Raw genomic sequence first — 27,669 nt, forward strand, 5'->3', positions numbered from 1 at the left:
AAGACCCAAATCTCCTCACAGTTGTGTGTACAAACAGAAGAAGAACCTGAGTTGAAGCACGTCAAGTCTTTTCATGTCAAGAATTTAACATTTAAAAATGATTAAGCTTCCAAACTCTGCAAGACTTCAAACGTTACTTATTTTCATGTTTTCACCTCAGGGTTTCCAGATTCCTCAGTGGGTACATTAATCCTTGTGAAGCTTAAATATACTGTCCATAACTGAAAAAAAACTAGTGAAACAGGAACCTGGGGAGAAGGAGTGGTATGTTCACTGTAAAGAAAACTGAATGAGATCATCTCTTATGCAGCCTGTTGCTTCTTTTACCTCCTTGCAGCATTACATTCCAGTTTTATATGAGCTGTTGTAAAAACGAGTGAACACATTTTCCTGCACCTGTAGAGAGATATGAAAGATCTCCACTGTACTGCAGAGCCAGCTCCTCTATAACCTGCAGGTAACACCCAGGAAACATTTCAGCTGCATAGATGTTCGTGTTTGAATTGAACCCTTCAACGTACTCAACCGCATTTGCCTCTCTGCACTGTGCTGTAAACTCGTAGTCTCTGCCTCCGTAGTGACCCAGTCTCGTCTGCATTAATATTTCACGTTGCCTAAAAACTTTAAATGGGCGAGTGGCGTGCCAATCTGTAATTCCAACACACTGAATAATTGATGCTGCTGGAACCTGATGCACTGCAGAGCCGCAGCGGCTGCTCCTCTGGAGGAAATTTACATCCGCTCAGCTACTGATCTACATTTCCCATCAGGCCTCAAGAGCACAGACAAACAGAGAGAGAGAGATAAATGAATAGTATCATGCTAATTCTTTGTTCCAGTGTAATGTGTCTGACTGTTGATAAAGAAGACAGATTTCAGTAGCATGCACAGTAACTACAAACCTCACCGAACAGCATATTCTGTTTTTCAACACATCTCGTGCAGACCAGACCAACAATGAATTGGTCTTATAAATATTAACTGTATATCTAAAGCCTGATATATATAATTCCTCTGAGTCATCAGTGAGCAACAAGAACATGTTCCTTTATCACCGTTAACACAAACTCTCCTGCTCCAAATATAGATTATTACACTGCTGAAAATATTCCCCAATTTATGCACTACAACTACTATCCAGCTGTGAACACAAACTACTCTGCCTTTATAAAATGAAACCATACCTTTTGTAGCTGTTTCTTTCTTTTTTACATTTGTCTTCAGCAGAAAACCACGGGCTGATTGCATAGTGCCAGTGACAGGGCAATAAGATATTTTGATATTAAGTGAGTGGACTAATGTTGCACCTCCTCAGCCACAGGTTCATATGTTTTAAAATACCCAGGGTCAGAAAGCTGCTTTGTATTAAAACAGAAAGGGATTTAGTAAAAGAAGTCTCAAACTGTACACCTGTGCATTTGAAAATGAAACTCATGAACCTTAAACCTCGCGTTTGCATACCAAATTGATAGAATGAAAACAAAGGCACTAATTTAATTGCTCTGTGGTTTTTTGTCGTTTTTTCAAATCTCTACCTCAGTATTTACACCGTCTCATCAAATGAATAGAGCCAAATCAGCTGCTGCAGAAGACATGTTAGTGTCCCAAATCAAACATACCCTCCGTAGTGGGGCATGCTGGTGCTCAATGCTGGGATACTAAATAAATTTCTACTGGCAATGAGGTGTGCACCAACTGGGTGCTATTTTCCATCCCTTTAGCTAATTTAGCAGCACAAGTAGAGTGAAACCAGACACAATGAGTGCTGGTTATATTTCACAGTGAGACCCGGTGCTGAAAGACTCACAGAGTGGTGTTCCGACATACTTTTGTAAGTCAAGTCAACTCAATGCCATTTATACAGTACATTTATAGACAACAGGGGTCAACCCAAAGTGTTTAAACTGTCACTGTACTGTGGAGAGCATCAACAACTTCTGTTACCTAGCAGCAAAATGTTATGTCTGTGTTTGCAGCCCCTGTGGAGTTAAATTATTGATAACATATCTGCATTCTCTGCTGCTTCATGCTGCTGTTAACTCATTAAGAAGGGGAATATTTGATTTACTGTATGCTTAATATTGCTACATAAAGTTTATGGACACCTGCTGATGTGTTTGGGTGTTTCTATTATTTTGATTTATATCAGTGACAGCAGGTTTAATTACATAAACATCTTTCTGGATAACTGCACCACACTCTGCCAACTCCAAAAGGATCAGTTAGTCATCAACTTTCCTCATGAAGGAGGATTTGTTGCAGCGATGTTTCATACTGTTTAGCTGTACAAGTGCATATTTGTCATTTTTGTTGTATACTATAACAGTTTATCTTTTAATGGTTGCTTTAGCAGAAGCTCTCACCTGGTGATGGAGTATGTGCATTGAGATTCCAACACATAAAGTATACCAGGCAATCCAAGGATGTTTAATTCAATGGTTTAAAGTAGAAAACCCGTTTTAACCGCTCAACCTTTTGAAAAGAGAAACGTTTAGTCCAAGCACCTTTTATTCACTTACTTTGTACTTTCATATGACACCATATTTACACCAGTATCTTTCCTCACACTTGAGTAGATAGTTTTTTTGAGTAAAGTTACTTTTTACTTAAATAAAATGTCCTAGTGCTCATCCAGCCCTAGATTTAACAAATTGCCGGAAATTTGCAGTTTTTTCCTCCAGAGGGGCAGAAAATGGGAAACGCTTCAAGGGGTTTCAACAGGCTCTGAACTGAGACACAACCTCTGAAAGTGCTTTCATCACTCTAGGGACAAATAGGATTTCACAGCTTTCTGCTGCGAATCCTGCCGCCTGGGACTGGGTCTGCTTTGAAATAACTGTAATAGTAGCAACAAAAGGACTTGAGAAAATCCTGATTTAAAAACATGTCCTGAAAAACAGACTCTTGGTATTCAGACAACGGCGGTCTAATGCATTTGTCAAACATTCCACAGTTAAAGTGTGGATGTTTTGCTCTCTTGTCAACTTGTATCTTCTTTGTAACAACCCTTTTCATCAAACATAAAAAAATTCTGTCTGTTGATATTCAGTTCAACTTTGTCTCTTTTGGACAATGCAATAAATTCAACATAATGACCTGAATCTAATATCTGTTTGAGTTATTGCAAACTAGTCAACACTTACTTGGTCAATGGAAAATCACTAAAACAAGGGTGGTTATAACATAGATGGGATGTTTTGGAGTTGAATGTAACAACAACCACTGCAAGTTTTATTCTCTCTCTCTCCAGTTTCAAGGGTTGTGTGGTGGGGAGATCATCTGCCGGTCACAAGGCTGACATAAAAACAGGGTTGGGCAGTGGGAGGAAGCCACAGCAAATCCACAGAGACAAGATTAAAACCATTGCACCACCATCAGTGTTACCCATTAATTATTTGACAGTGGTGGTCTGCCAAAGTCAAAATTATCCTTCCACAATTCAAAATGAACCAAAGCATTTGTACCACTTCTCATGATGACCTATGAGATCTCTAACTTCAACTATGGTACATAATGTTTTTACCATCCACACAGAGAGTCAGAACTCATGGTTTCAGATGCATTGTGGCTAACAAACACTGACGGAAACACTGGCCATGAATAAAAAAATTGATATAATGCTCGCATTCTATAAACAAGTGACAAACCTGCTGTGCAGCCTGGAATAGCTTAATGTAGAAAAAATGAGGTAGAGAAGTTCAGCTTTAGCTCAGTTCAAATGCAGGATTTATCCGGCAGTGCCTGTCTCCACAGAGTTTTAGTTTCCTGTAAACACTGAAGGTATTGGACTAACATTTACAGTACAAGGACATTTTCTTTTGCTCTTAGGACAAATGACATAGGATTTCTACATTTAAAAATGTTTGCTTATTATTTAAGTAATTAACTTCTCCATTATGAACTATCATCTCTTTCATATGTTTTTTTAAAATCCTTTATATCCATTATCTACCCTTTACACAGAACCCTGTTTCTATTTGTTGTGTCTTTCATTGATGAGTGTTAATATCAAGATGTAGCATGGCAACTACATACTAGATTTTCTATGATGCTTAACACATCTAGATGATCTGAAATGGGCCCTAAGATTCGCCACATTGTTTTCATGTGGAATTGCTAGATTAAAGGTTCACAGTGTAGGATCTAGTGGCATCTAGTGGTGGTGTTGCAGGGTTGAGGGTTATGTATGCAAATCTAGGGTAGCTTTTATTGCTTTGACTTTGCATTGTATTGTGTTTTTTAAATGTTATCAGCCTTTCATTCCTCTGCCTGCATGAAGCCTTGAAAGCTGTCCTGCTATTCTGATCATGTCTATACACTCACTGTATAGTCACAATGCACTGAGTTTCCTCTTAAATTGACCAAAGGTCACGAATGAAGAGCCACCTTTCAAGAGATCCCCCGAGAGAAAATACATACAAACTCATGCATTGCATAAATAAGCGCTCACAATCTGAGCCACCCACAGACGATTACACTATAATTACAGAGCTCATAATCGGTCTCTGCAGGATCTTCAGGTGGTCTGTCTTTAAAGTGAACATTTATTAATCTGCAGCTTGAATACAAGAGAGAAAAACCTGCAGACTGTTGATCTGCACCCTAGTGGATCACTACTACACAATCAACAGCAGAACCAAGTCGGATTAGAATTGTTTCAAAATTTAACAGGGTACATTTAAGATTATTTTTATAAATTAGCTGTACCTGTCATTTGTGCAAATTAATTAATATTTGTGCAAGTACTACATTTGCTATTGAAATTGCTGGCACCATTTTCTTTTTAAATTCTAGTTCAAAAATGTTCCTGCATCTTCAATATTTAGCACCTAAAATACAACATGACTAAATTTGTATGATCCGTTAAAAGGATGTAGAAGAGACCAGATTCTCTAGGAGAAATAATCTGATTCATGCGGTCACCCTATCAGAGGTCCAGTGTCCTTGAGGAGTCACAGGACTTTCCCTTTCCTCTCACTTCTCTCTGAAACAGACCAATTTCCGTTGTGTCAGCTGCGCGTAGCATAATTATTTTGACACTCCAAATTGAATTTCCTACTTTTGCCAGGCTCTAGTTTTTTTTCATCAGAAGATGTATTGAAGTGTCACTCTATGTGGCGCCACTGCACATTTATTTTCCCATTATTCCAGCTTATAAATATTTTGATGTCCCTGTTTTGTTGTGGCGGGGTGCAAGTGTCTCTTGAAAGTTACAGAAAGAGAGGAAACGCTCTGCTGTGCACTGTTTGGGGAAAGTGCTGCACTGTTGACATCTGGTCTCATTACTAACAGCACATGATGTTATAATTTTTTCATGAGATACATATTTTTTCATCAACTGTCAAATCCAGCAGGTACAATTAAGCTGCCGTTCACACAATCTCTACTATATAGACATAAAGAGAAATCACCATCTTCTAATAACAAATGAACAATGTTCAGCAGGCAGAAGATAATTTCCCTCTTTTACTTTTAGTATTAGTGAAGAGGTTTTACAATTAATATGTCATTATGCTGCTATTGAGGCTTAAAAACTAGTTTCTGGACATGTCTCAGCCAATCACATGTTGGTGGAAACTCTACAAGGGGGTCTCTGAACCAAAGGCCTCATTTAATTGATTCATTAATTATTGGATTATTATTAGTTGGATGATTACCTGGTTGGTTGGATGGCTTGTTTATTGGTTAGTTAGATGATTACCTGGTTGGTTGGATGGCTTGTTTATTGGTTAGTTGGATACTTAGCTGGTTGATTGGATGCCTGGTTTATTGTGTAGTTGGGTGCATGTTGAATGTTCAATGTATTGATAAGCTAGCTGGATGGATGATTACCTAGTTAGCTGGATGTGTATTTTATTGGTTATTTTGATGATTGGATGTCTGGTTTATCGGTTAATTGGATGATGATCATCTGTGTGGCTGGATGTTGGATAATTACTTGGTTGGTTGGATGTTTAAGTTATTGTTTAAGTGGTAGGATGGGTTATTAGGTTGGTTGTGTGGTTTATTGGTTAGTTGGATGATAAGTTGTAAGGATTGATCTGTTGGTTGCCTTAGATCTTGTAGCTTCATCATGCTGTTGGCCTCATGTATGCCGATCTGAATGATGTGGTTGGTACGACACTTTGCTGATTAACTGGTAAAAAAAAAGCCCAAATTGAGTGGAATCCAGCTCTGTTCATGGCTGCAATGACCTGATTATTCACTATGTGTGTGTGTGTAAACTGATAATTTTAAACAGGTATAATAAGTGGTTTCAAGTCAAGGTATATTCTGATGTGTGGCAATATATATAAAACAGTATTGAATTGAAAAGTTTACAATCTGGCATGCATGGCATCTGACAGGATGATCTTGTTGTCATGACAATACCAGCGTGAGCTTACATACAGACATGCATCTCTTTCTGAGTGTGCAGCTGGATGAGCTTCATGCCTGATGGCAGCTGGAAAAATTCCATCTGTAAACTTGAACTTTTCAAAGGGTACATCGTCAATGTACGCTTGTGTGATGTGTGATGTGTAACTCCCTCCAGTGAAAGTGTAGTGTTGTGATATCTGGTTCTGTTAAAGCCTGGGATGGTTGTCAGGGCTAATAAAGTAGATTAGATGAGGGCTGAGAGCTTGAAGAGGAGGATTTCTTCTGACTTATTGCTGCATGTGACACAATTGTATTTACAAAGAGGTGCATGTGATTCTTATGTACCCAGACAAGATGATGGGGTTCAGCCGCTCCGTCTCAGCGTGAAGTGACGTTTGAAGACAACATGTCGGATGACAGCGGGAGACAACTGGTGAGTAACAGCTGAGCTAAAGGCTCCCGCGCTTCTCCACGACTCATCTGCGCTGACAGATTCAGGACGGCAACATTGCAGCGCATCGCAATCTGCATCAGCAAGAGACTGGAAAAACAACAACTGTATGTTCTATTGTGAGATTAAAAAGTTCAGTTTCTGAATAAGCATTTATAATGACATTTGCTGAATTATAACTGTTATGGAAAGTCAGGAGAAAACAGTGCCGCTATGTATGCACCCACAAGATCATCCAGAGGCACAAATAGCTCGTGGAACACAGTTTTCTTCAGAAGCAGTGTCTTCATGTCGTTTCCAGCGCTACCTGCTGCTGACCAGCTGACAGGTTTAACCACCGACTAGCTTGGATCAGTCCGGTGAGTGTCATCCTCAGTGCTGATTGGCTTTCACGATTGGGTTGCGTCATTCGTATTGCCTAGAGCAAAAGACACAAAATGTACTTCTATTCACATCTTTGTATTCACTCATTGTGCGAACACAGCATTACCTCCCTCTCTTTGTGATCTCAGCAAGCTGCGGACTACACACTTACTTTCTGTGTTGTGAATCCCACTGAAAGCATCCCATAAACACCCATGCTGAGTAGAAATTTGCTGACAGTTTGTACAGGACAACTAACTATTTTAGTTTACTGCTTTTTAGACTGGTTAAAACTTGGTAACACTGGCATGCTTCTTTAACTGCACCTAGCCTTCACATCGCACATTTACTTGTCGTACGTTTTTCCAGAGCCATCTGTAAATGTTTGCCTGTTTCTGGATGTTTGTCATCCTCCAAACGTTTCCTTGCTACAACACATCTGTCCTCCTCTTGCTCGCAGCTCTGCATTTGCATATAAAGACAATTTTGTCTCCTTACTTTTTTAGAAAAAGGCCCTGAGACAGGGTATATTTAGCAACTCAAATCCTGGTAGGCCAATGTACAAAACAATCCACTGAATGGCTGGATTTTCTGTGGGGTAACATAACAGCAATGAGTCAGAGTCGTCTCCCTGGGACTACTCAGTTCCTCTGCTGGATTTATAAACAAACATGTGATTTTGTTGGGTCTGTTTAGCTCTATTGCACATTTGATTTCTGAATTTACAGTTAAAGTTCCAGAGTCACATGTTAAGGAGGACAAAAACACAAGGGGAAGTACATTGCGTGCACATGCTTTGTTACACTGTGAACCAATCCCCTCAGAGGCCATTCTTCAGGGACAATATAAAATGGATATAAGACATGAACAATGGTTCTGGAAACTAAGGAAAAAATTTAAAAATGTGAGATCAGTTTTTTTCACTTTAAATTAAACACTTACCAAGAGGAGATTTTCTGGAGCAGCAGGAGGTTCTCATTCGGATTCTCTCTGAGAAAGTGGACCTGCTGATGACATTACTAACACACAAAGGACACAAAACTGAAAAAAACAAATCGCTCAGGATGTCATACACTTGGTAGAAACAGACAATGTCTAGGAAGCTTTAGATGATGACGGCAGACGCCGTTGTCGATGCGCCATAAACAAAAACTTGATTTCTGAAGTACATGTCAAACATTACATGCTACCTGGTGTACCACCCACCAACTGAATGCTCAAGAGATCTCTGTGTTATTGTGAACACATCTGACATCTGTATCTCCTGCTTTGTGTTCATCTGTAGAGCTCCAGAGAAAGACTGGACCCAATTGTACTGACATTGTCCTAATTTCATGTCTGATGACCGCTCAGGATCAATCAGTGCCAAATTTTTTTGTGCAACAAACGGTTTGAAATTGCCCAAAACACCCCCATTACCACAATCAAACATTATAGACATGCAAATTAGGCTTTAATGCTGCTGAGATGCTGCTGCTGATTTTGTACTCTCAGACTTTGAATTGAGCTAAACAAATACACTTTTGACACGTATCCACAGATTGTACAGTTGACATGCTTTAACTCTCATTCGCACTGATTTCACAGCCACAAAAGTCATATTTCCTGATATAACATTAGATTTCATCATATTGGGTTATCTATCCACATCATGTGTTTTCTCAGCTTCTGCCTCATTCTGAATGCATTGCACCAAACACTCAGATCCCCCGTTAGACAGTTCACCTGTACACCAAGATGCACTTCACTGATGATTTTCTATCACTGCTTTCTTATTTGTGTTCCCTCCATTGCGGGTCTCCTGAGGACAGGTCTAGCCATCACTGAGCCTGAAAACTGTTTCCCCCCTGGTGGAGAGTTGGTAAAGGCATTTTCTTTAACTGAATCACAAATACACACATACAAAAGTTGGTATGACAATAGAAAAACTTAACAGCCCGCTTCAGAATGTTTGAGTTGTTTTTTCACTTCGAAGACTTCTCATAACATTGTAACTGGAATCACATTGTGAAGCATCCTGTTCCTGTTTTGTTTTTACACTTTTTTGTTGACTCCCGGCCATTTTAACCGTTACACACCTTTCACTTTGCTTTAGTTTGCTTTAAATAGTACACCCTTACTTATTCTCCAAATTTCCCTTGTTTAGCTTCCGTGTGTTTGAACTTTGCATTTGTCTTTTTGGACCTTTTGCCTGTCTTTCAATTTGTGTATTGACATAAATGCTACAAGCAAATGCTCACCATCTTAGAATACTACCAAACACATCATCTTAGTACAAACCAGAAATAACTATCTACTAATGCATTCAGCTAATCCGATTGACTTAAGACATCTGAACCGATGTAGATGCCATGACTCTATCCATTGCTGTACTGGGTCTTTCTGTAGGTTTTTTTGGGGATGGGACGGTGAGGGTTGATTACATATGAGTCCAGCCCCAGAAGACACTTACAGCACATGCTCATACGAATCCCGAAATACAGGCATTCAGAGAGGCTGGTCATAACTTGATGAAGTGCACCACTAAATGAGTCTCTTCACCTTTGCCATGATGTTCGTATTCTGAGAATATTGAGCTAATTTCCTGGCTAGCTGAAGATCCATAGTTGGTGGTGTATGACGTAATGCTATAACCAAAAGCCTATGATAAGATACGATTTTTGGGTCAAACGATCTCCAAACTAATACAATCGAGTTGAAACGATTTATTTGGCATTTGGATGGATGGTTGAGGCTCCAATGTTTCGGGCACAGACTCCACCTGGCCAAAGGTTAGTAGTAATTATTGTTATGTGACAAATGCCATGAGGGTCAGATTAGTGATGAGACTCAGCTCAGTGAACCAGATAATGCCGGGTTTACACCGGATGCTGAATGGGAAATTTCAAAGTTTTCAGTTACAAAGTGTTTTTTTGGAGAGAAATACTGATTAAATGCATCATGTTTTCAAACTCAAAAGTAATCGTTTGAATAATCGTGATTTCTATATTGTCCAAAACAATCGTGATTATGATTTTTTTCCATAATCGGGCAGCCCTACTGTGCAAGGATGTTTTTTCGAGTACAGCACAAGCTGTGATGAACACAAGTCTACGAGGCATTGAATGCACAATGGAGAAAAAGCATATGTATCTATAATGTATGTCTCTAAGTTCCCAGAGTGATATGACACAAGTTTATGTGTATTTCGAGACCTTGGGAGGAAAGCTGTAACATGGAAACCTTTTGAGTCAAATAGGCAAGTGTGTTTTAAAAATCAAGCAGCATGTTTTATTCTGAACCCAGTGGCCAGTACTGTGAAAAGCCCCTAAAAGTCTTAATATAATGTTTACTGTGAATGTAGCCAAAGTGATTTGAGTGATTGAGTGAGTGGTTTTACAAACAAAACATCCAAGTATTTAAGTAGCCCTAGATTAAAAATGTGAATTTCTATCCAGTATCAACCTCTTCAACATCAACATAATGACAGGAGTCAACATTAACACATTTAATATTCGGTTTGTTAAAGGTCTGTTTAGTGAAGGTGAGTTGTGAGGTTGTTTTAATATATTTTTCATTTTCCTGGTTCGTGATTTGAACCTCGTCTACTGAAACCCACTGTGCACTTCATGCTCTTTGCTCAGACTGTGCTGCATTTTCAGGAGCGAGCTCCTGATCCTGACATATGCAGACAGATGGCAGGATGGCAACGCAGCAAACAAAACTAAACCCCCAGCCATTAGCCATGACACTGTCCTTGGTTCTTAAGCTGGTTTCTATCCCCCACAATCCTCGTAGTGTATTTGTGAATAAACCAGTGCCTCAGAGTGACGCTGTAATGAAGAAAAACCCAGCATTCCCCTTCACAGCCAAAGTTAACAGTATATCCTGTGGTGTGTGTGTGTAACAGGAAAGTATGTGGATCATTAATTTCAAAGTGTTGAAGATGGGTCATCTGCGCCTGCAGGGGCCCCAGGGGGCCAGCGCTAATTATAGCCTCTGCCCAGGAGGGAGATGATGAAGAGGAGGCTGCTGGAGAAAAAGAGTGTACGCGTGTACCGGTATTCATATTTGCTTGGCTGATTGTGTCTCTATGGGCACGTGTATGAACAAGCTTGTGTTTGTGTGTGTCATGTCTACTCAGCACCTGTGTATATTTTTAGTTACCCACTACTGAAGTGCTAGTTGTATTGCGAATCACCTGCATCGCACCATAAACAGTATCATTACATCACATTACATGAAAATAGCTACTTTGAAGACTACAGCTCAGTAGACTTTAGGTCTGTAGACAGACTCTGTGAGGTTGTGTTCATTGTTGTAACACGTTTACAATTAAAATGCTAATAACCTCATTTGTAGCAGGTATGTTAAAACTAATATTTGATGATTAGCACCGAAAACAAAGTAGAGCGGTGTCTGATAGAAATGTCATGACTGCAGCAGGTAGGCTTATTGATGAAGCAATAACCACATTAATGTAAGAAGATGTCAGGGGATAACCAAAGCGATTACAGCTCATCCTGAGGGGAACATGCAAGGTGAGTTTTATGGTTGCAACAAAAAGTCATAGGATCAAACTCTTCAGTTGTGAATTTCACGTCAATTCATCTACGAGTTGCTGAGATACTTCAGTCTGAATTGAAACTGTGGCGCTGTTGACTGACATTGTATCAAACTGTACCACTAACACAGCTAAGACGATGTACAGGTGATGATGAATGCATCAGCACCAACGAGAAACCTGAATATGGGGATATAAACCAGATTAATTTCACATGTTAACACTTGATCAAAGTTGGAGTAGTGTTCGTCATTATGACCGCAGTCATTCGATTATATTCTTAGTTTAATGAATATGTAATAGAAATGCAGGTAATATAAGATTCCACAACTACTTTATAAACAGATATTATGTCAATTTTGTGTATTCAGCTTGTTCTGCGGGCCCCTAGTGACTGAAAGATGCTACTTCAGTTTTAAATGAAAAGGTTAAGAATAAACTGTGTTTACTGTCTTAGATTTGTTCATGATTAGAATTGTTTTAATATCTCAATTATTATAGCTATAAGGAGCCATGGTTTACAGAAACATTTGACTTAAATCCAGTAAATGAATCCAGGAGACACTTCATGGAACAGTCTGATCAGCTGCTGAACTTCCCTGCTCTCTTCAGCCTAATGTTTATGTATGAGTTGGCTTTTTAGCAAAAGTCAATTTGTCAAAATAATTTTTTCATTGTGCATTTTATAAATAGTCATCGCAGTGAGATGCAAACAGCAGATTTCACATGCTTATCATCCAACTGATTTACATGTTAATAATGCAGAAGAATTACAGTGACTGATCTGTGACCAGCCTTATCTGAATATGAATATGTTCAATCTGCAAGAATGAAACAGCCAGGAAGCAGTGAGCGGAGTGCACATGTGCTGAGAAAATGTCAGGCATAATGTGTTTTTAAAAATTTAAATATAACGTGGAGTGTGATAACAGTTTAGTTTGGAGAGACGACGGTGAGGCATTAAGAGACAAGCTGTTATTTCAGGCACGAGTGCAATTTTATTTTTATAACTTGAAGATGACTGGTAGTTTCCGGGCAGTTTAAAGAGCAGAGCTGCAAGTCTCTCTCTGCTGTACATTCTCCTGCACTTTCATCATAGATGGCATTTTGGGTTCAGGGAAAAGTTAAGTTTTTTCCCCCATAGTCGGCTCAGGTCATGAATCAAGAGTATGAACTGCAAAGCTCAGCACTTTAGTTCTCTTCTCCAGCTTCATATCTGAAAAGTTCTCAGTTCAGGTCTATTTAAAAAATCACTGGATACTTAGAAACACTGACTGATGACAACAATTTTAGTTATTTGCTGCTAATGTTGATTCTGATGGACAATGATGATCCAATCTACTGTTAACCTCTGTGCATGAGTCTGTGTAGTTCGACTTTCATGCCTTTTTATATAATTCCACTACATTAAGAAATATAGAATATGTAAAATTAGAATCCAACAAATTTTACATTTCTCTTAGCTCACGACAACAATAGGAGTCTTTTGAGCATGATGGCGGACAATGAGAGCAGTTGTCAAACTCATATTTGTAGGATGACGGGATGATCTCAGCGAGTGTTCTGACGGAAGAAAAACCTCTGGTTTGTTTGTTTTTTAAAGGAGCTTAGACATTTTTTGGGAAGGTTCCTCCTCACATTACAAAAACAGCTTGGCAGAAAATGAGCTCTGTGGTAGCTGCATTATTCAAAGAGCTTCTGCACTGGCACCAGTTAAAGCCTGGATTTCCACTCAACAGTTGTTTGTTAGGGGTTATTTTAATGGCTTCAAGCCAAATTGAAGCAATAGCCTGTATACTCGAAATCATAAATGCCTACTATTAACAGAGGAACAGCAATAAGTTCATACATCTGATGGACAGCTCTAAGTCAGTGTGTTCACAAGAGTCCTACTTTGTCTGCTCTGTATGGAAAAACACATTTATGTCCAGCATTTCTGACGGACTGACTAAACAGATGTGTATGTTGTCAAGGTGTATGTGTGTGTGTGTTTGTGTGTGCATATGTGTGTATGTGTGTTTGTTGGTGCAAGCGAGAGCTAAAGCGCAGTCAGGAGGAGCTGAGTGAATCAATGCGCTGCACACATCTCTTCTATGCAGTGAGATTGTATCCATTTGAAATAAATATAAATCGTCATGTGGTGCTCAGTAGTGATGTTATGGGATGTCCACAAATCAACATGTGGACACGGGGCAATAGCAAAAATATGTTTGATGTATTTTGAAACTGAGCATGTCAGAGAGTTGGAGCTGAGTAGGATGCCCCCTATTTTAATTATTATTATTGTTATTATTAGTTCATTCTGATTAGTCAGTGCCACAGAAAACAATTGGTTTCTCCTGTCCGGTCGAAACCCTGTATTAGGCTGTCGTTACAATATGTAAAAAAAATATGGTGAAAACTGGATGGGCTGTGAGGCAAGGTGATGCTGGTTGCCTACTGATGCATAGTTATTAACTAGGATTTGAAAGTGGTTAAAATCAGAAGAAAGTCTAATAACCCCAACACACCTGTCCTGCGGTTGTGCTACAGACAGACCTTACTTTGACATGACACCCAATACTGTCTAAATAGTGTGCATAGGGGCATATGCTCCACCAAAAGCACAGTGAAAACAAGTGGCGTCAGAGTGGGGGTTTCAGGGTGAGCATTGTCCTGTGAGTCGACCGACCTCTGAACCAGGACCACTGAACGTGTCAGTGCAGCCCGGAGAGACCACCTGGGACAGAACTGCAGCCAATTAAAACCTAACAGAGTGAGAGAGGTGCTGTAAAACACCCCCCACCCCACACACGCATGCACAAACACACACACACACACACACGCTGAGTATTGATGCCTCACAGGATAAAAATAAAGTTCTTCATGCGTCAGAATCCATCAGAGCAGATGAGTTGTTAAATCACCTGACAACGCGACGGGAATGTTGCGAAATGAAAAACAAAAGCTTCTGAAGCTTGCAGCAATCGCACTTGCGTTACAATGAACATTGATCATTGGAGATGATGGATTCTGAGCAGCAGATTTGACTCTCTGATGATTCCTGCTCTCATCAGCAGTCTGGACGACTTCACAGAGGGTCTGTGTTTTCAGTTGCTGCTTCACTGCTGTGGACCCAGTGTAAGGCGAATTTATAAGGATACTACAATGTTGTTGTTGTTTTTTTTCAAATGATGTGTTTCCATATTCTCATCAGGGTTTCCCAGAGAGCTTTGACCTCCACTAATAACAGAAGTAACTGTTTTAACCTTCAGAGAAAGTAGGAAAGGTATGACTTCATACAACAAAGGACAGATCTAGCAACAGTTGCCTGCCTGAAACAATCTACATCTGCCGAGTGGAATAAACTCAATTGGGCATCACTGTCTCCATGGTGATTAGTGGTGTAACAGACCAGAAGTTGATCTGTGATTGTTGAATCCATACCGATTGACCCCCCTCTTGATACTTTTTCTGGGTATTTGCGATGGGTTTTCTTTTTGCTCTGCGTCTGATGTCTAATTGATGACATTTTCGTAATTTGTGTTGTCTATATGCACGTTTTATGAAAGGTAACAAACCTCACATCCTGTTCACCATCATTTCATTTTTTTAAAGTTAAAGTTATTTGGAAAAAAAATAGAAAAGCCGGTGTCTGTGGCCCTTGCAGGACTGTAATAAACACAAATTAAATGATTGGCTGCTGTACCTGTCTTTCATTAACTGTCCTGCCTGCTCGATTCTGCCTGTGGTCTCACTGCAAATGACCGGACACTTCAGCCAGGGAGACAAAGATCAATGAGGCTGAGACGATTGTCAGAATTTAGCATGCGAGTCATGGGAAAGTTAGCATCTAACAGTTGTCAGTCAATGCACATTCATGTGTTTTTGGGGGGCTGAGCCTTGAGTCAGGGCTGATGGGAGGGGTTGGGATGTAGTGACTGTGTTTTTTCAAGGTGTTGCTCCTGCTATCTTTTCCGGGATAACCAACCCTATGCAGATGCAATGTGTTGAATAAAATTCCCTGAAACCATTAATGCTTTGATTCATCAAATTAAATACAATGAGAGCGGTGAAGTGCTCTTGAGAGGAGCTGGACACAGACTGAGTGTACGTCCGCTAACAGATTTCATTTCAAGTGATTGTGAAGTTGACTGAGGGGCAGATTCGTGTGGAAACAGTGTTAGAGTTTCTCTCTGTTGTCACACAGAGACTGATGCCTCAGCCTCCAGTCAGTGTCACCTACATTAAATGTACTGTTTAACATTTTTCTGTTCTTTGGTATAAAACTGATAAACTGGTGTTTTAGCACAACTGAAGCCTAATTGAATTCATCTGCTGTCCCTCGTATCCTCCTCGTCTCTGCTGTGACATGTAGATTCCATTAAACAATGTAAACTCTAAGAGTGTAATTGGCCCTGGGGCCACCCACAGCCGCTGCATGAAAGTGCTTTGTAATAAGGAAAAACCTACAGTGTGTCTGTCAAAGAGACAATTAAGCTGATGGTGCAGGATTTCCTGCCGGTGTCAGACTGGAGTAGTGGAGATAAGATGCAGAGAGGCGGAAGCTGAACCTGCTGGAGTCATTGTTATCAGTCAGAGGAGATACAGAGAGCACACAGCTCTCTCTGTCACCCTCATCTGTGTGTGTGTGTTTCTTGACTTATAATTTGTACATACATACAAAAAGCCCCAACAAGCACATAAAGACAATCACTACAATGAGAAAATAATACAAGGAAAAGATGGTGAAAGAAAAAATTGTATTCAGTATTCAGAGTACTTTTATTATAATGTAGGTTATGTTTTCCTACGTGTTTGTCTGTGTGTCTGTTAGTTTGCAGGCTTATGCAAAAACCAGAAAGGGTGGAATAGCACAAAACTTTGTGAAAGATGCAGTGTGGGTCAGACAAGGACCCATTATATCTACCTGTAGTTTTTTTGTGAATTTCTCAAGAAATAATGCGAGATCTGCGTGAGAAAAAAAAAGGCATAAACATTTTTAATATCTATAAAAATGTGGATTCAGATAATGATCTGGATTTTTAGAATACAAATTACGTCAGAGAATGGATTAGTTGCCTCAGTTTAAACATTTTTACAGAATATTTCTGGGTACATGGTTAATGTAGCTGATCTCAATATGCAATATGGTGATGTACTGGCCAATCAACCTTGGTGGAGGTATGCACTTTCGCAGTACCTTCTAGTTTATCTTGTGTTTCTCGTTAGCATTTATCTGGTTTGTTTTATATAGGTGTTTGAAATTTTTGAAAGAAGCATCCCTTCACTTTCAGTGACTTAGGCATCCAAGTTCTATTCATTGACTCAACCGAGGACTCTACAATGAAAATCCTTCTGTCTTATCTTCAATGATTAAAATGTACCGAGGCCCTACCACGTGTTTGGAAATCTTTGGTATACACATCAACAAGCATCAGGCCACAAGACAAGATGTCTCACTTCAGCGCAGCTATGAAATCCTGGTCTGTAGCTGCTTGAGATGGCTAACTCTTTATATGCTTTGCTGCCGTCTTAGGTAGTTAGTGTCACATCTGGCCTGACTACTAAGGTTATGTTTACATTATATATTTTATTTTCATTCCGTGTCTCCTGTTTTATTTTGGTAACCTGTGTCTCTTCTCTTTTCAGACCCCACATCCTGTGTGATTACTTGCCCCACCCTAATGTGCTACACCTGTGCCTTGTCTGACCTGTGTGTCACCTCCTTTTGTGTCTTCTTGTTTAGATTGTTTGTTTCACTCATAGACAACTCTGTTACTACTTCCAGCGAGTACTTGTTAGCCTTTTGTGTATCGTACCTTTTTCTGAGACCTGACCAAGCCTTCGCCCTTTTGGCTACCGTTGTATATATAAGCTCATCTCCTACGCATGTGAACAGTTGCATCATATAAAAATGCTGAACAGTTGTCACAACAGCAAAGACAACAGGGTCAGCTAAATTTGTAATGATTGATATCCATGGTGCGTTTTACTCTGGATGCTCAGGCTAATGCAGGTGGTTTCCCTGTGGATGGGGGGGTCAAATGATAGGGGCCTGACAAATCAGAGAAGGTGACATAATGACTATGAGTACTGGAGTTTTTAAACTAAAAAGGGACCAGTCATGTTTTAGTGGTGCTACATTTCTGGAGTAGTGTGGACGGCAGGTGTGTAGTGTGGACGGCAGGTGTATCCGTAGCAGACTCAATGCTTTTTTAAATGTAACCGTGATTTTGTGGAAGTAGCCTTAACAGATCTACAGTCATGTCACGCTCAGACATTGAGCAGTTTACAGAGGGTTTAAGATATCTGCTCATCAATCCCCACTATGTCTATTTAATTACATCTGAGGGGAGGGATTGGGTTGGAGCCTAATCACCGAAATGTTCTGCTCATGTCATAAACATTTCAAACATGAGTTGTCTGAGTGAAATGTACCTAATCTGGCGATCTATTAAAGGGAAAATCTTTATCATATCTCCTTTTGCCTGTCAATACCACGTTTCATTTGCATCACTGCTATTGCCTTTTTTTTGTTTCAGCGTCCCCACCCCAGCATTCACGTACAGGCTCTTTGGGGGGGGTTATGATATTTGCTCATCACTCCCCTTAATCTGTATGCAATCAAATCTGTTGGAAGTGATGAGGTCGGAGCCTTGATGCCAAACTCTAACTATGTTTTTCTGCTGTGATAAACAATTCTATCGTGAGTTGTCTGAATTAATTAGAACTGCAGTCTGCCTTTTTTTCTCCTCTTCAGAACTGTAATGTAAATTCTTAAAGTGGACGCCTCAGTGGGCAAAATTAAATTTTCCTTTGGTGATTATTTTGGCAGTGCCCATTCCGGAGCTGATTACTTCCTGGCAATGGCTTCATAAATTCAAACCAGCGTGCTTTGCCAAAGCCGCTCGGATGATTTTCCCTCTGTGGGAACAGATTCATAGTGGTCTGTCGCATTTCTGTTCCAAATACATCTCCGTCAGTCAGAGCCCAACACTCACAGTACACAGCGTTACTCCTGATTATTGCTGATTATTGTTATTGGAAGGATTTAAGACTTTGTGACACATTGACCATAGGGTGTTAATCATATTCTGGCTGGCGTTGATCCCCCCCGGTACTCCTTGAAGTTCAGTCCGAATATTCCAAACACAAAAAGCTCTAGAGTTTGCAAATAGTTCAAACATGAAATATGAAGGTGCCCATCTGTGAAATCGTTCAAAGACAGAATTTTGAGCAGTGTAGTGTAGACTTCATGTGGCGCTCAGCATATTTCATCCTCCTCCACACATAAATAATTCTGTATAAGTATTTCCTACATGCAGAAACCAATGTCTTTCCATGGCCTACCTCTAAACAGTTGTAGTTGTAGTTACAAATATGACAAAGAGGTAAATGAGACATCTTCATTTCAATTGTTTATCTAACTGAATCAAAAATTCACACAACCATTCCAATATCAAAAGTGAGCAATAAACCTGTTGCAGGCTTGTGTGAGGCTCGCATGCCATGTGAGCTGCATGTGTGTGGCACCTGTTGATAAAGCCTGAATAAATCACATTGGTGAAACTAGATGTTCCATTTCCAATGCTCCATCAAATGCAGCTGACAAGTGTGTCCTCATGTCCCAGGCAAAGGAGGACTCCTTGTTGGAACCTCCCTGGCTCAACATATCCCAGGATTCATTGTGCTTCAATAAAGACGCGGTAATGCTTGTGCATGACCAATCACAAATGTTAAAAAAACAAAAACATGGGGAAACCTCAGCCTTGTTGCTAGGCAACAGCAATTAGGCCTGGACCATAGGCCTGGACTAGTTAGTGTCACCAAGAAAGCCTCTGTAGACCAGACCGTCTCATTCGGTGTGGCCTGAGCAGTCTACGTTTAGATTGTGTACGGGTAGGCAGCCCCATTCAAAGGATCCAGCCCCCGATTTGAGACACAGCTAAATTCTGACTTCAAACCAGGACGCTGGAAGTGAGGCTGCTGAGGGAGCGAGGGCACCCCCTACTAATTACTTAAAAATAGATTTCTGGAATCTAATTCAATTTTCTACAGTAACATTGTGAGTAGCAGGCCTAACATGAAACATTTTTTATTTTCTTTAATAATTTGTTTTATGGTGTGGGGTGAGTGAAAATAACAGAGGCAACATTCTCACTGTAACCAGTCAGTGTAACATCAAAATGATTTATAAGATTGTTATTAGAAGTGATTTAAGTGGCCAGTTTAGTAGCTATTCCATTTAATTAATCACACATTTGCAATCATTTTACTGGCGTGCTGGGAAAATCTGCGGGGTAGACAGGAACATAAATAAATTTGAAAAAAGATGTCACTTCAATGGGCTCAGACGTTTTAAACAAAATCATTAAATGCTTTTGAAAGGTGCGACTGAAGAGGGTTGTTTGAATGGGCTTCTCTTGTGAAGGCCGTTAAGTCTGACTCTAGTCAACGGCTCTGTCACACTATTGAATTTACATTCAACAACACTGAGACCCGGAGTCTTTGACTCCAACAGATTAATAACAACTGAATGTAACAGGATGAATACTTCATCCAAAGACTGACAGCACAAGGACTTAGATCTGTACCACAGATATTCATGGCAAGCTGTTTCAATGTTTCAGTAACAAAATAGTTGCTGATGCATCCTTTTCTTTTCCTCTCTCTGTTGTCCATCTGTAATTTTGTTGTTGAGACATAATTACCTCTTGTGTCTCTGAGCTGTGGGCCTCAGAGGTCACCGCCACATCAGTTCCACTTCACTAAACAAACTAAATCTGAACCCTCTACCTTTTTTGACAATCATACTGAGGTTTTTTTTTTTAATCTGGTTTGGGCTCCCCATCTTGTGTTTCACATACAGACAATCACAGAGCAATAAAACATCCTCTGCCATTAACCATTGAATAGAGTGGGGAAAAGTAAGATGTTGAAGCCTCTGAGATCCCTTTCCCAGGACGGACAGAGGGGCAATAGATGTTACGTGTAACAGAGTCAACAAAATATGAATATTAACAACTTTCATGAGATAAGACAGTGTCTAAGTAGGACAGACGTGGTTCTGCAGTTAATGGGTCACTTTGGGACCACAGAGTGAATAGTCATCAGATTTTACTTCATCTGAAATGTGAACAGAAATAATTAGATCAACACATTCATTCCTTTAATGCTGGAAACATGTCGTCTTCTCTGAGTGTCCTCACTGTTGGACACCCGACGTCCCTGTTTGTCAGCAACAAATAACAACCAAAGCAAAGTGTTCAGCTGGCAGAATGGATCATTACAGGATCAAATATATTATCTTTCAGGATTCTAGTCATTGATGCAAAAAGGGCTTGTCTAACAGTCTATATATTTTGCTGGTTAGCCTGTAGCATTGTAGATTCATCACACAAACATCAATAGTTATAATTAATAATTCATCTGAATCTATTTGTTCCCTTTTGTTGAGGTTATTCTTCCTTAAGCGTGGCACCTTTAAATGGTCTGCCTTTGGGTCTTCAATAAATTTGACTAAAATTAATAATACAAATTATTAATATAGATATTAAATAGTAACTTTAATTCACATTAAAACTACCATGGGGCACAACCCTTTAAAAGATGGGAAAAGATAGGCAATTTAATGATTTAGTCTCATGAAACCTAGTTCCAAGTTTGTAGTTGGTTTGTAAGTTTGTAACACCTAGGTGTGAGGATTTAGCTCCCTGGGAGATAGAGTTCTGGAAGCCCTCCTATGTCTTCAGGAGAAAGGAAACATGTGGTTGCAGGCTGTGGCTACACAGGCCCAACCATAGTTCACAAATAGTAGGTCCCAACACCTTTGTAGCCATATTCAATTCAAATAAAGACGTGAAAAAGGTCAATGTTCCACTCTCAAAGTTACAAACAGTGTTTTGGAACTTAAATGTACAGAGGTATTACTGAGGAGGGCCATCTGCCTTGACTGATTGGGGTGAGTGGAGAAAAATGAGGAAGAGAGGCGAGGTGTTGATATAAATAATGATAGCAGTACGAGAGAGAGAGAACACAAACTAAACCATATATGACACATTAAGCTGCAACATGTAGTAACTCTGAAAACAATCCTGCAAAACAAGAGTAAAAACAGCAGACACGGTTTGAGGTTAAAAGTTTATTAACATTATGGCACTGTCTCAAATATGTGATGATTGTTTCTTAGTTTTCATAAATTTTCCACACCTAATGAGAGTGTGTGCTCATAAATACAGTTGTCAGAACAATAAAAAACAGGGAGACACCTGGAGTTCCTTCCAGAAAGTGTTCAGACATATTGGAGCAGGAAATTCCAATTTGCAACTGCGCCTGAGGACAGTGAACTTTGGATTAGACGGAACCTAAAATCAAACCTGTGTAGAAATTCAGATGAGCAGTTTCATCTTCAGTATTCATTGCAGTGCAGAGACAAAGCCTCTTTTCTTTCAGCTGACTGCAAACGGCAGAAATGAGAGCAGCGCCTAGGGAAATGAAAGCAGGAAGCCCGCAGGCTTCATCACAGACTGTACCTGTCCTGCTCTACTTCTCTTCCAGGAGACACAGAAATATTCATTACATGCATGAGGAGTTCACCCTGGCAGCTCGTATTGATCCGGCCTCTCCTGTTCCACTGCACGTATCGATCACATCAGCTGGGTTTTTAAAAGTCTGTAATGAGGCGCACACTGTGCTGAGTTTCCTGCCAGACCCAGGTTTGCATGATGTGAAAGGTCAAATCTAGCGCAGATGGAGTTTCTGTTCATTTCCTGCTCTGCAGCTTTCACCATACTGGGACGTATAGTGTTGGGTATAGTTTCCTTTCATCTTTTGAATATATACTGTAGGTCCGGTCTCTTATCACATTTTCTGCATCAGCTACTTTCAAAGCCTCTTACTGTAAAAACAACTTGGATATAGTCTAGAATCTTTGTCGAATTTAACTATAAAGCCTCAAACTATCCACCACCCAGCAACAATGCTGGTGTATGTGCTAGACTGCCACAGTTTGTGGATATGATAAGAGTGTTGACCACACAAGCGTCAAGAGACTCACACAGAAAGAACAGTAGCATTTCTGGAGCAGAAGTACCGTAGCTGTTTTCAGACATGAACTCTGGAGAATGTCGGCCCAATAGAGACTTTCACAAATGAGCATCGCAGCAGGAGATTCTCCGCTCAGACATATTCAAAACACATATATCTCCATATGATTCGGGTGAGGGGTAACGCAGGGCGCAATGTTTGAATTCTGTTGTGGTGATCACATGTCTTCGTTTAACGCCCATTGACACCGGGCCAGATATTTTTCCAGAGTTTTATGATGGGGTGGAAACGGGAAACTCACTCGCACTTTTGCATTCTCACATACAGTTTTTATGTTTCAGCTCAGATGTAAACTGACCAAACAGACCCAAAGACGACACAGACTACAGAAACATTCTTTTATTATAAATAAATCATTTGTATAAAAAGTAGCATGCTTCAGTTCAACCATGGCATTTAGACATTTCACAACCAAAAGCAACGGTTCAGTTACCCGAGAACACCGACGGACTCATCTCAAAATGCAGGTCGACGGACGCACGACATGAGACAAGAATCAGAAGTTTTCACAACCACAATTTTGTTTACGTACAATTAGAATAACAACAAGTATGGTTGGTCTCCATAATTTCTTTTTTAGTATTTCTTTTTGAGGACTTCTTTTTCCAGGTTACCATCCTATAGCTTCCACGCGTCCTTACAAGCCTTACAAGCCGGTCTGTAAACACAAAGACACCACACAAGTGTTGGTCCAATTTGTCAGCTGCTCTGTTGCTTCACATTATGCAGAGCATCCCTGTCCTGGCTCTGGTGACATCTCCTCTGTCTGACAGAAAACTCCCTGTGAAGGAGGTCCTTTTATCCAGGGTATCGTTCCCTCACATGGCGTGGTTGGTGTAGCTGACGTAGGTGGTTTTTGTCGGAGGCACTGAGGAGGGAAAAAGAAAGCAGCAGGTTGGTTAAGGGAAACACTGATTGACACTACAAATTGTCAAGTGTCAGTGAATGGAAAATTGAAGTCTGACTGTTCACAGGAGGAGCTGATTGACCAGGCAACTACAGTTTGTCAGGATTCCAGTCACACTCCACCTGACCACCAGATCTCCTTGTACTTTGTTCTTGATTCTACATGCACCTGCTCAAAGGTATCCAGGGGTCGGAGCTCCTAAAAGGAAGCGTGGTCCCCAAAGATGGCAATCCCTTAAACTGGCCAGTGACCCCAAGCCTCACCTTCCAACAGCCACGACGGGGGCCCCATAAGACATTGATTGGGTGATCCACAATTACACCCTGTTGTACTCTGAACTGGATACTGAATTAACAACCTGCCTGCTACTTAGTCTGCCACCTTCACTGACATCCAGCCAGATGATTGTCTGTAGCTCAGGAAGTAAAGTGGGCTGAAGTCCTATTAGTGTCCTATGACCTGCATAGTTTTAATTCCGTCATTTGAGCCATTCTTATGCTGTGTTTACTAACACAAAAAAACGTTGCATTATGTTTCGTAAACGGGCACAAATATTTATAATTCTCCTTTGGAAAAGTGGAGAGGAGGACTATATCCATGGGATCGGCACTGTCACACATATGCTAATGAAGCAGGGGAGCTAATAAAAAATCCTCTGGGGTCTATGACTACTCTCACATCTCAAATACAAATGTAATGTATTCAGCAGTTATTATGTATCAAATAATCCTCTAATGCGTTTTCACCTCGTGTACTTTATCAAAAGTGAATCTCCCTCAAAGCGTACACTGTGCGAGATAAAAGAGGAAGTTCAGCCCTGTGTAGGGCTGAGAAAGTAACGCTGCTGTGAGGGCTGCTGCTTGTTAGATAAACACATCACCTCAGTCAGCACATCTCTGACGAGTAAACAATCCAACGTCTCCCACTTTTCTGCTGACAGACAGAGAAGCAGCTTTGAAGTGTTATTCTGAGCCGTAAACAGTTTGGCTTCATCACATCAGGTCTCAGGTGACGTCTAAATGTCGAGTTCCTGTTAAATCCTCATTATTGCCGAGAAGCTCCACTCTTCAGCTCCATTAGATATCCACAGACTTCACAGAGAAACTGACGCTTGGCTTTGTACTGTAGCTATTTCACTGTAAATGCTTCTAATGTAATTATGAAGGAAGCAGTGCCACAGTTGGTTCAACCTACAGTTCTCTAGGGTCAAATATAGAAAGATCTGTACAGCCAAAGGTATGTGGATGCCCATTCTAATTATTCAGTTGTCTCAGAGAGACACAGTCATGACGTCAGGGTCAGACTGGCCTTTGTTGCCCTGAGCTTGTGTAAAGCAATGTGATCTCTCATTCAGCACTTCTTTCATCAGGTTTCACGTTTGATGCACATGTTCTAAGACAAAACTTTGACACAGCTGAAAAAAAACTACCAACAACTGCATTATACAAACTCGGTTTCACACAAATCCATAAACATCACCAATGCTCTCTTCTTAAGATGTTACCTCTGCTGTGTACAGGCCATGGATGACATGTCACCACTTCCTCCGATCGTGGGTGATGGAGCAATGACACACGCTTCACCACTCAAGTCAGTCTCAGCTGTCAATCGTAACATCTCTGGAATAAGTGTCAATTGAACTTACGTCAGTGTAATAAGAACTACCTTCAATGACGGAAACCATCTTTGAGAAAATCATCTTTGTGACTTTTTAGTTTGGTCATCATCCTATTTGCCAACATAGATGAGCAGGGTTTATGAACTATATTGTAGCTGGCAAACAGGGGGTGATCAAAGAGCTTTGGCTTTACTTTTGGGGTCTGTCGTATCCATCTTTATATACAGTCAAGGGTACAGACATGTTTGAAGATAGAACAACCCCATGACTAACTCATGGATGCTTCTCTTATGTTGAGCCATGATCGGTTCATGATGTTAGTTAAAGGGCAAACACTAAATATTGAATAAACACTGATATTAGATTTGATATGATATCAACGACTATCCTTGTCTATTGATATGAGGAACGATACATGTTATTGACATATATCACATACATTACACATACATTTATTGACATACACCACATACATTCCTTAGACCTCTTTATTACACTCTGTAGAACAGTCAACACTTTGTACCACACATCCCAGCTCCCTGTTTCAATTCACACACACACAAAGTAGAACACCAACAGCAGATAATGAGCAGACCTTGGCCTAAAATCTCTCCCACACAGCACACTAACTCAGCTGCCCGCAACAATGTCAATGGGATATTAATGTGGCATCCATTAAACCATAACGCCAGCATTCAACCAATCATATTATGTGATTACAGTCCTTGAAACACTGAGGTTTCACCTGTGACATCATAATAAACCCCTCCTCCACTCACCGCTGGCCTCCACGCCCTCACACAGCTCCGTCTTCACCTCGCCGTTAGGCCGCTCAGCTGCCAGATGTGACAGCTTGCTGGTCATGGTGGCGGCGGTGACGATGGACTTAAAGCTGCGCTTGCGTTTCGGGACGTTCTGCTCAGGGTGTAGGACGATGATGTAGACCTTCGGCATGTAGAGCATGCCCAGAGAGACGGAGGCGCTGAGGCTGAGGGAGATGGTCAGCGTGGCCGTCTGGATGTACATCTGAGGAGTCAACAAGACAGGGAGACGTTAGGGCATAGACAACGATCATGTCATCACACCAGACAATGTGTAGAGGTTCTCAGTGATCCTCCATGGACCGTCACTGAAAACAACCATTCAACTCCAGTTTTGTTGGTTTTCATGTTTTCACTTCAACTTTATGAATAAACACACTTGATAGATGAAATTAAATCAAACTTTAATTTTGTTTGATTGTTCACTAATGTCTTCCCTTATTTGGGACCTTTGTTAACTTAAACTAATAACTCAAAATGTAAGTGTATTTGTGTGTGTGTGTGTGTGTGTGTGTTCTATCAAAATTACTTGAATTACTCACTTGTGTCTTGAAATCAAGAAATTTACCAAGCCCAGCCAGAGTCACTGGGGGTAACTTGCATGTTACAGCTGAATGCCCCTCTCCTCACCCTCCCCTTCCAAACAAGAAATAATCTGTGGTTTCCTTCAGTTGTCATAAAAACTGAAAAGCTCTTTAGTTTGTCCAGCCTGGGCTACTGTAAAAAACATGACAGCCTCCGTAGAGAGGACCCACTCCATATGTAAATAGAAAGTATTTAAATAAAAGTGTCCATTTTAAGGTAAAGAAAACAACAATTGGTACGATTTTGATGAAACACCCTAGTGAAATGATCACTGGGATTATTTTATATAAAAAAATGTATGATAGATCCCTTTCACCCAAATCCTACACACTAAACATTTAACACTGGAGAAAGTTTGCAAGTTGAGTCTGTGTCTAAACACCTCACACTTACTTGGCTTCTCATAAATTAATAGTGATTAAAATATTTCCTAAAAATACACACTTTTGTTTCTTTTTTACTTTCACAAACAAACCCAAAACTATCTATATTTGTTTGCTCAAACAATTGTTAAGCATTTCAGTCATCGACCTTACTGAGTCATCGGCAGTATTTTACCAATGTAACCATGTCTCAGAACAGGCAGTTAAACGTGATGGTCAGATGTCTGACTCGGCTCAGTTCACTGTAATCAATCAGTGACAGAAGAAGAATACAGAAGCTGCTTTCACTGACAGTCTTGTTCTTCGAGTGACAGGTGAATTTAGGCCTCGGGTCTCCTCTGCTGTGGCAAAGTGTCCCACATGTTTGGAGTGAATTAGGTGATAATAGTGAAGAAACTAAGAGGCACAGTGCTTCCTCCTCCCACCTTGTTAACGGTGAGCTGTGAATCACATGTTTCCAGCAGTGGACTAACTGTTCAGCAACATCACGGGAGCAGCTGGATGATCATTAGCTCCTGATAAGGAGACCTGCTCTGCTCATTTCCAGTTC

The 27,669-nt window shown here is 40.3% G+C and overlaps 1 protein-coding gene across 1 annotated transcript in view; it reads right to left on the reverse strand.

Annotated features, from left to right (window-relative positions):
• Nucleotides 1-21,897: 21,897 nt before the first annotated feature.
• The window catches only part of LOC133955095 (metabotropic glutamate receptor 8-like), a 47,676-nt gene continuing 41,904 nt past the window's right edge, over nucleotides 21,898-27,669 (reverse strand). Inside the window, exons 8-9 of the mRNA XM_062389757.1 lie at nucleotides 26,110-26,356; nucleotides 21,898-23,673 (exon numbers count right to left, since the gene is read on the reverse strand). Of these exons, the coding sequence (XP_062245741.1) occupies nucleotides 23,624-23,673; nucleotides 26,110-26,356 (297 nt within the window). The 3' untranslated portion in view covers nucleotides 21,898-23,623. The remainder of the gene's footprint in view (nucleotides 23,674-26,109; nucleotides 26,357-27,669) is intronic.

Source organism: Platichthys flesus, chromosome 6, assembly GCF_949316205.1.
Source record: "Platichthys flesus chromosome 6, fPlaFle2.1, whole genome shotgun sequence".
In the NCBI taxonomy this organism is placed as follows: domain Eukaryota; kingdom Metazoa; phylum Chordata; class Actinopteri; order Pleuronectiformes; family Pleuronectidae; genus Platichthys; species Platichthys flesus.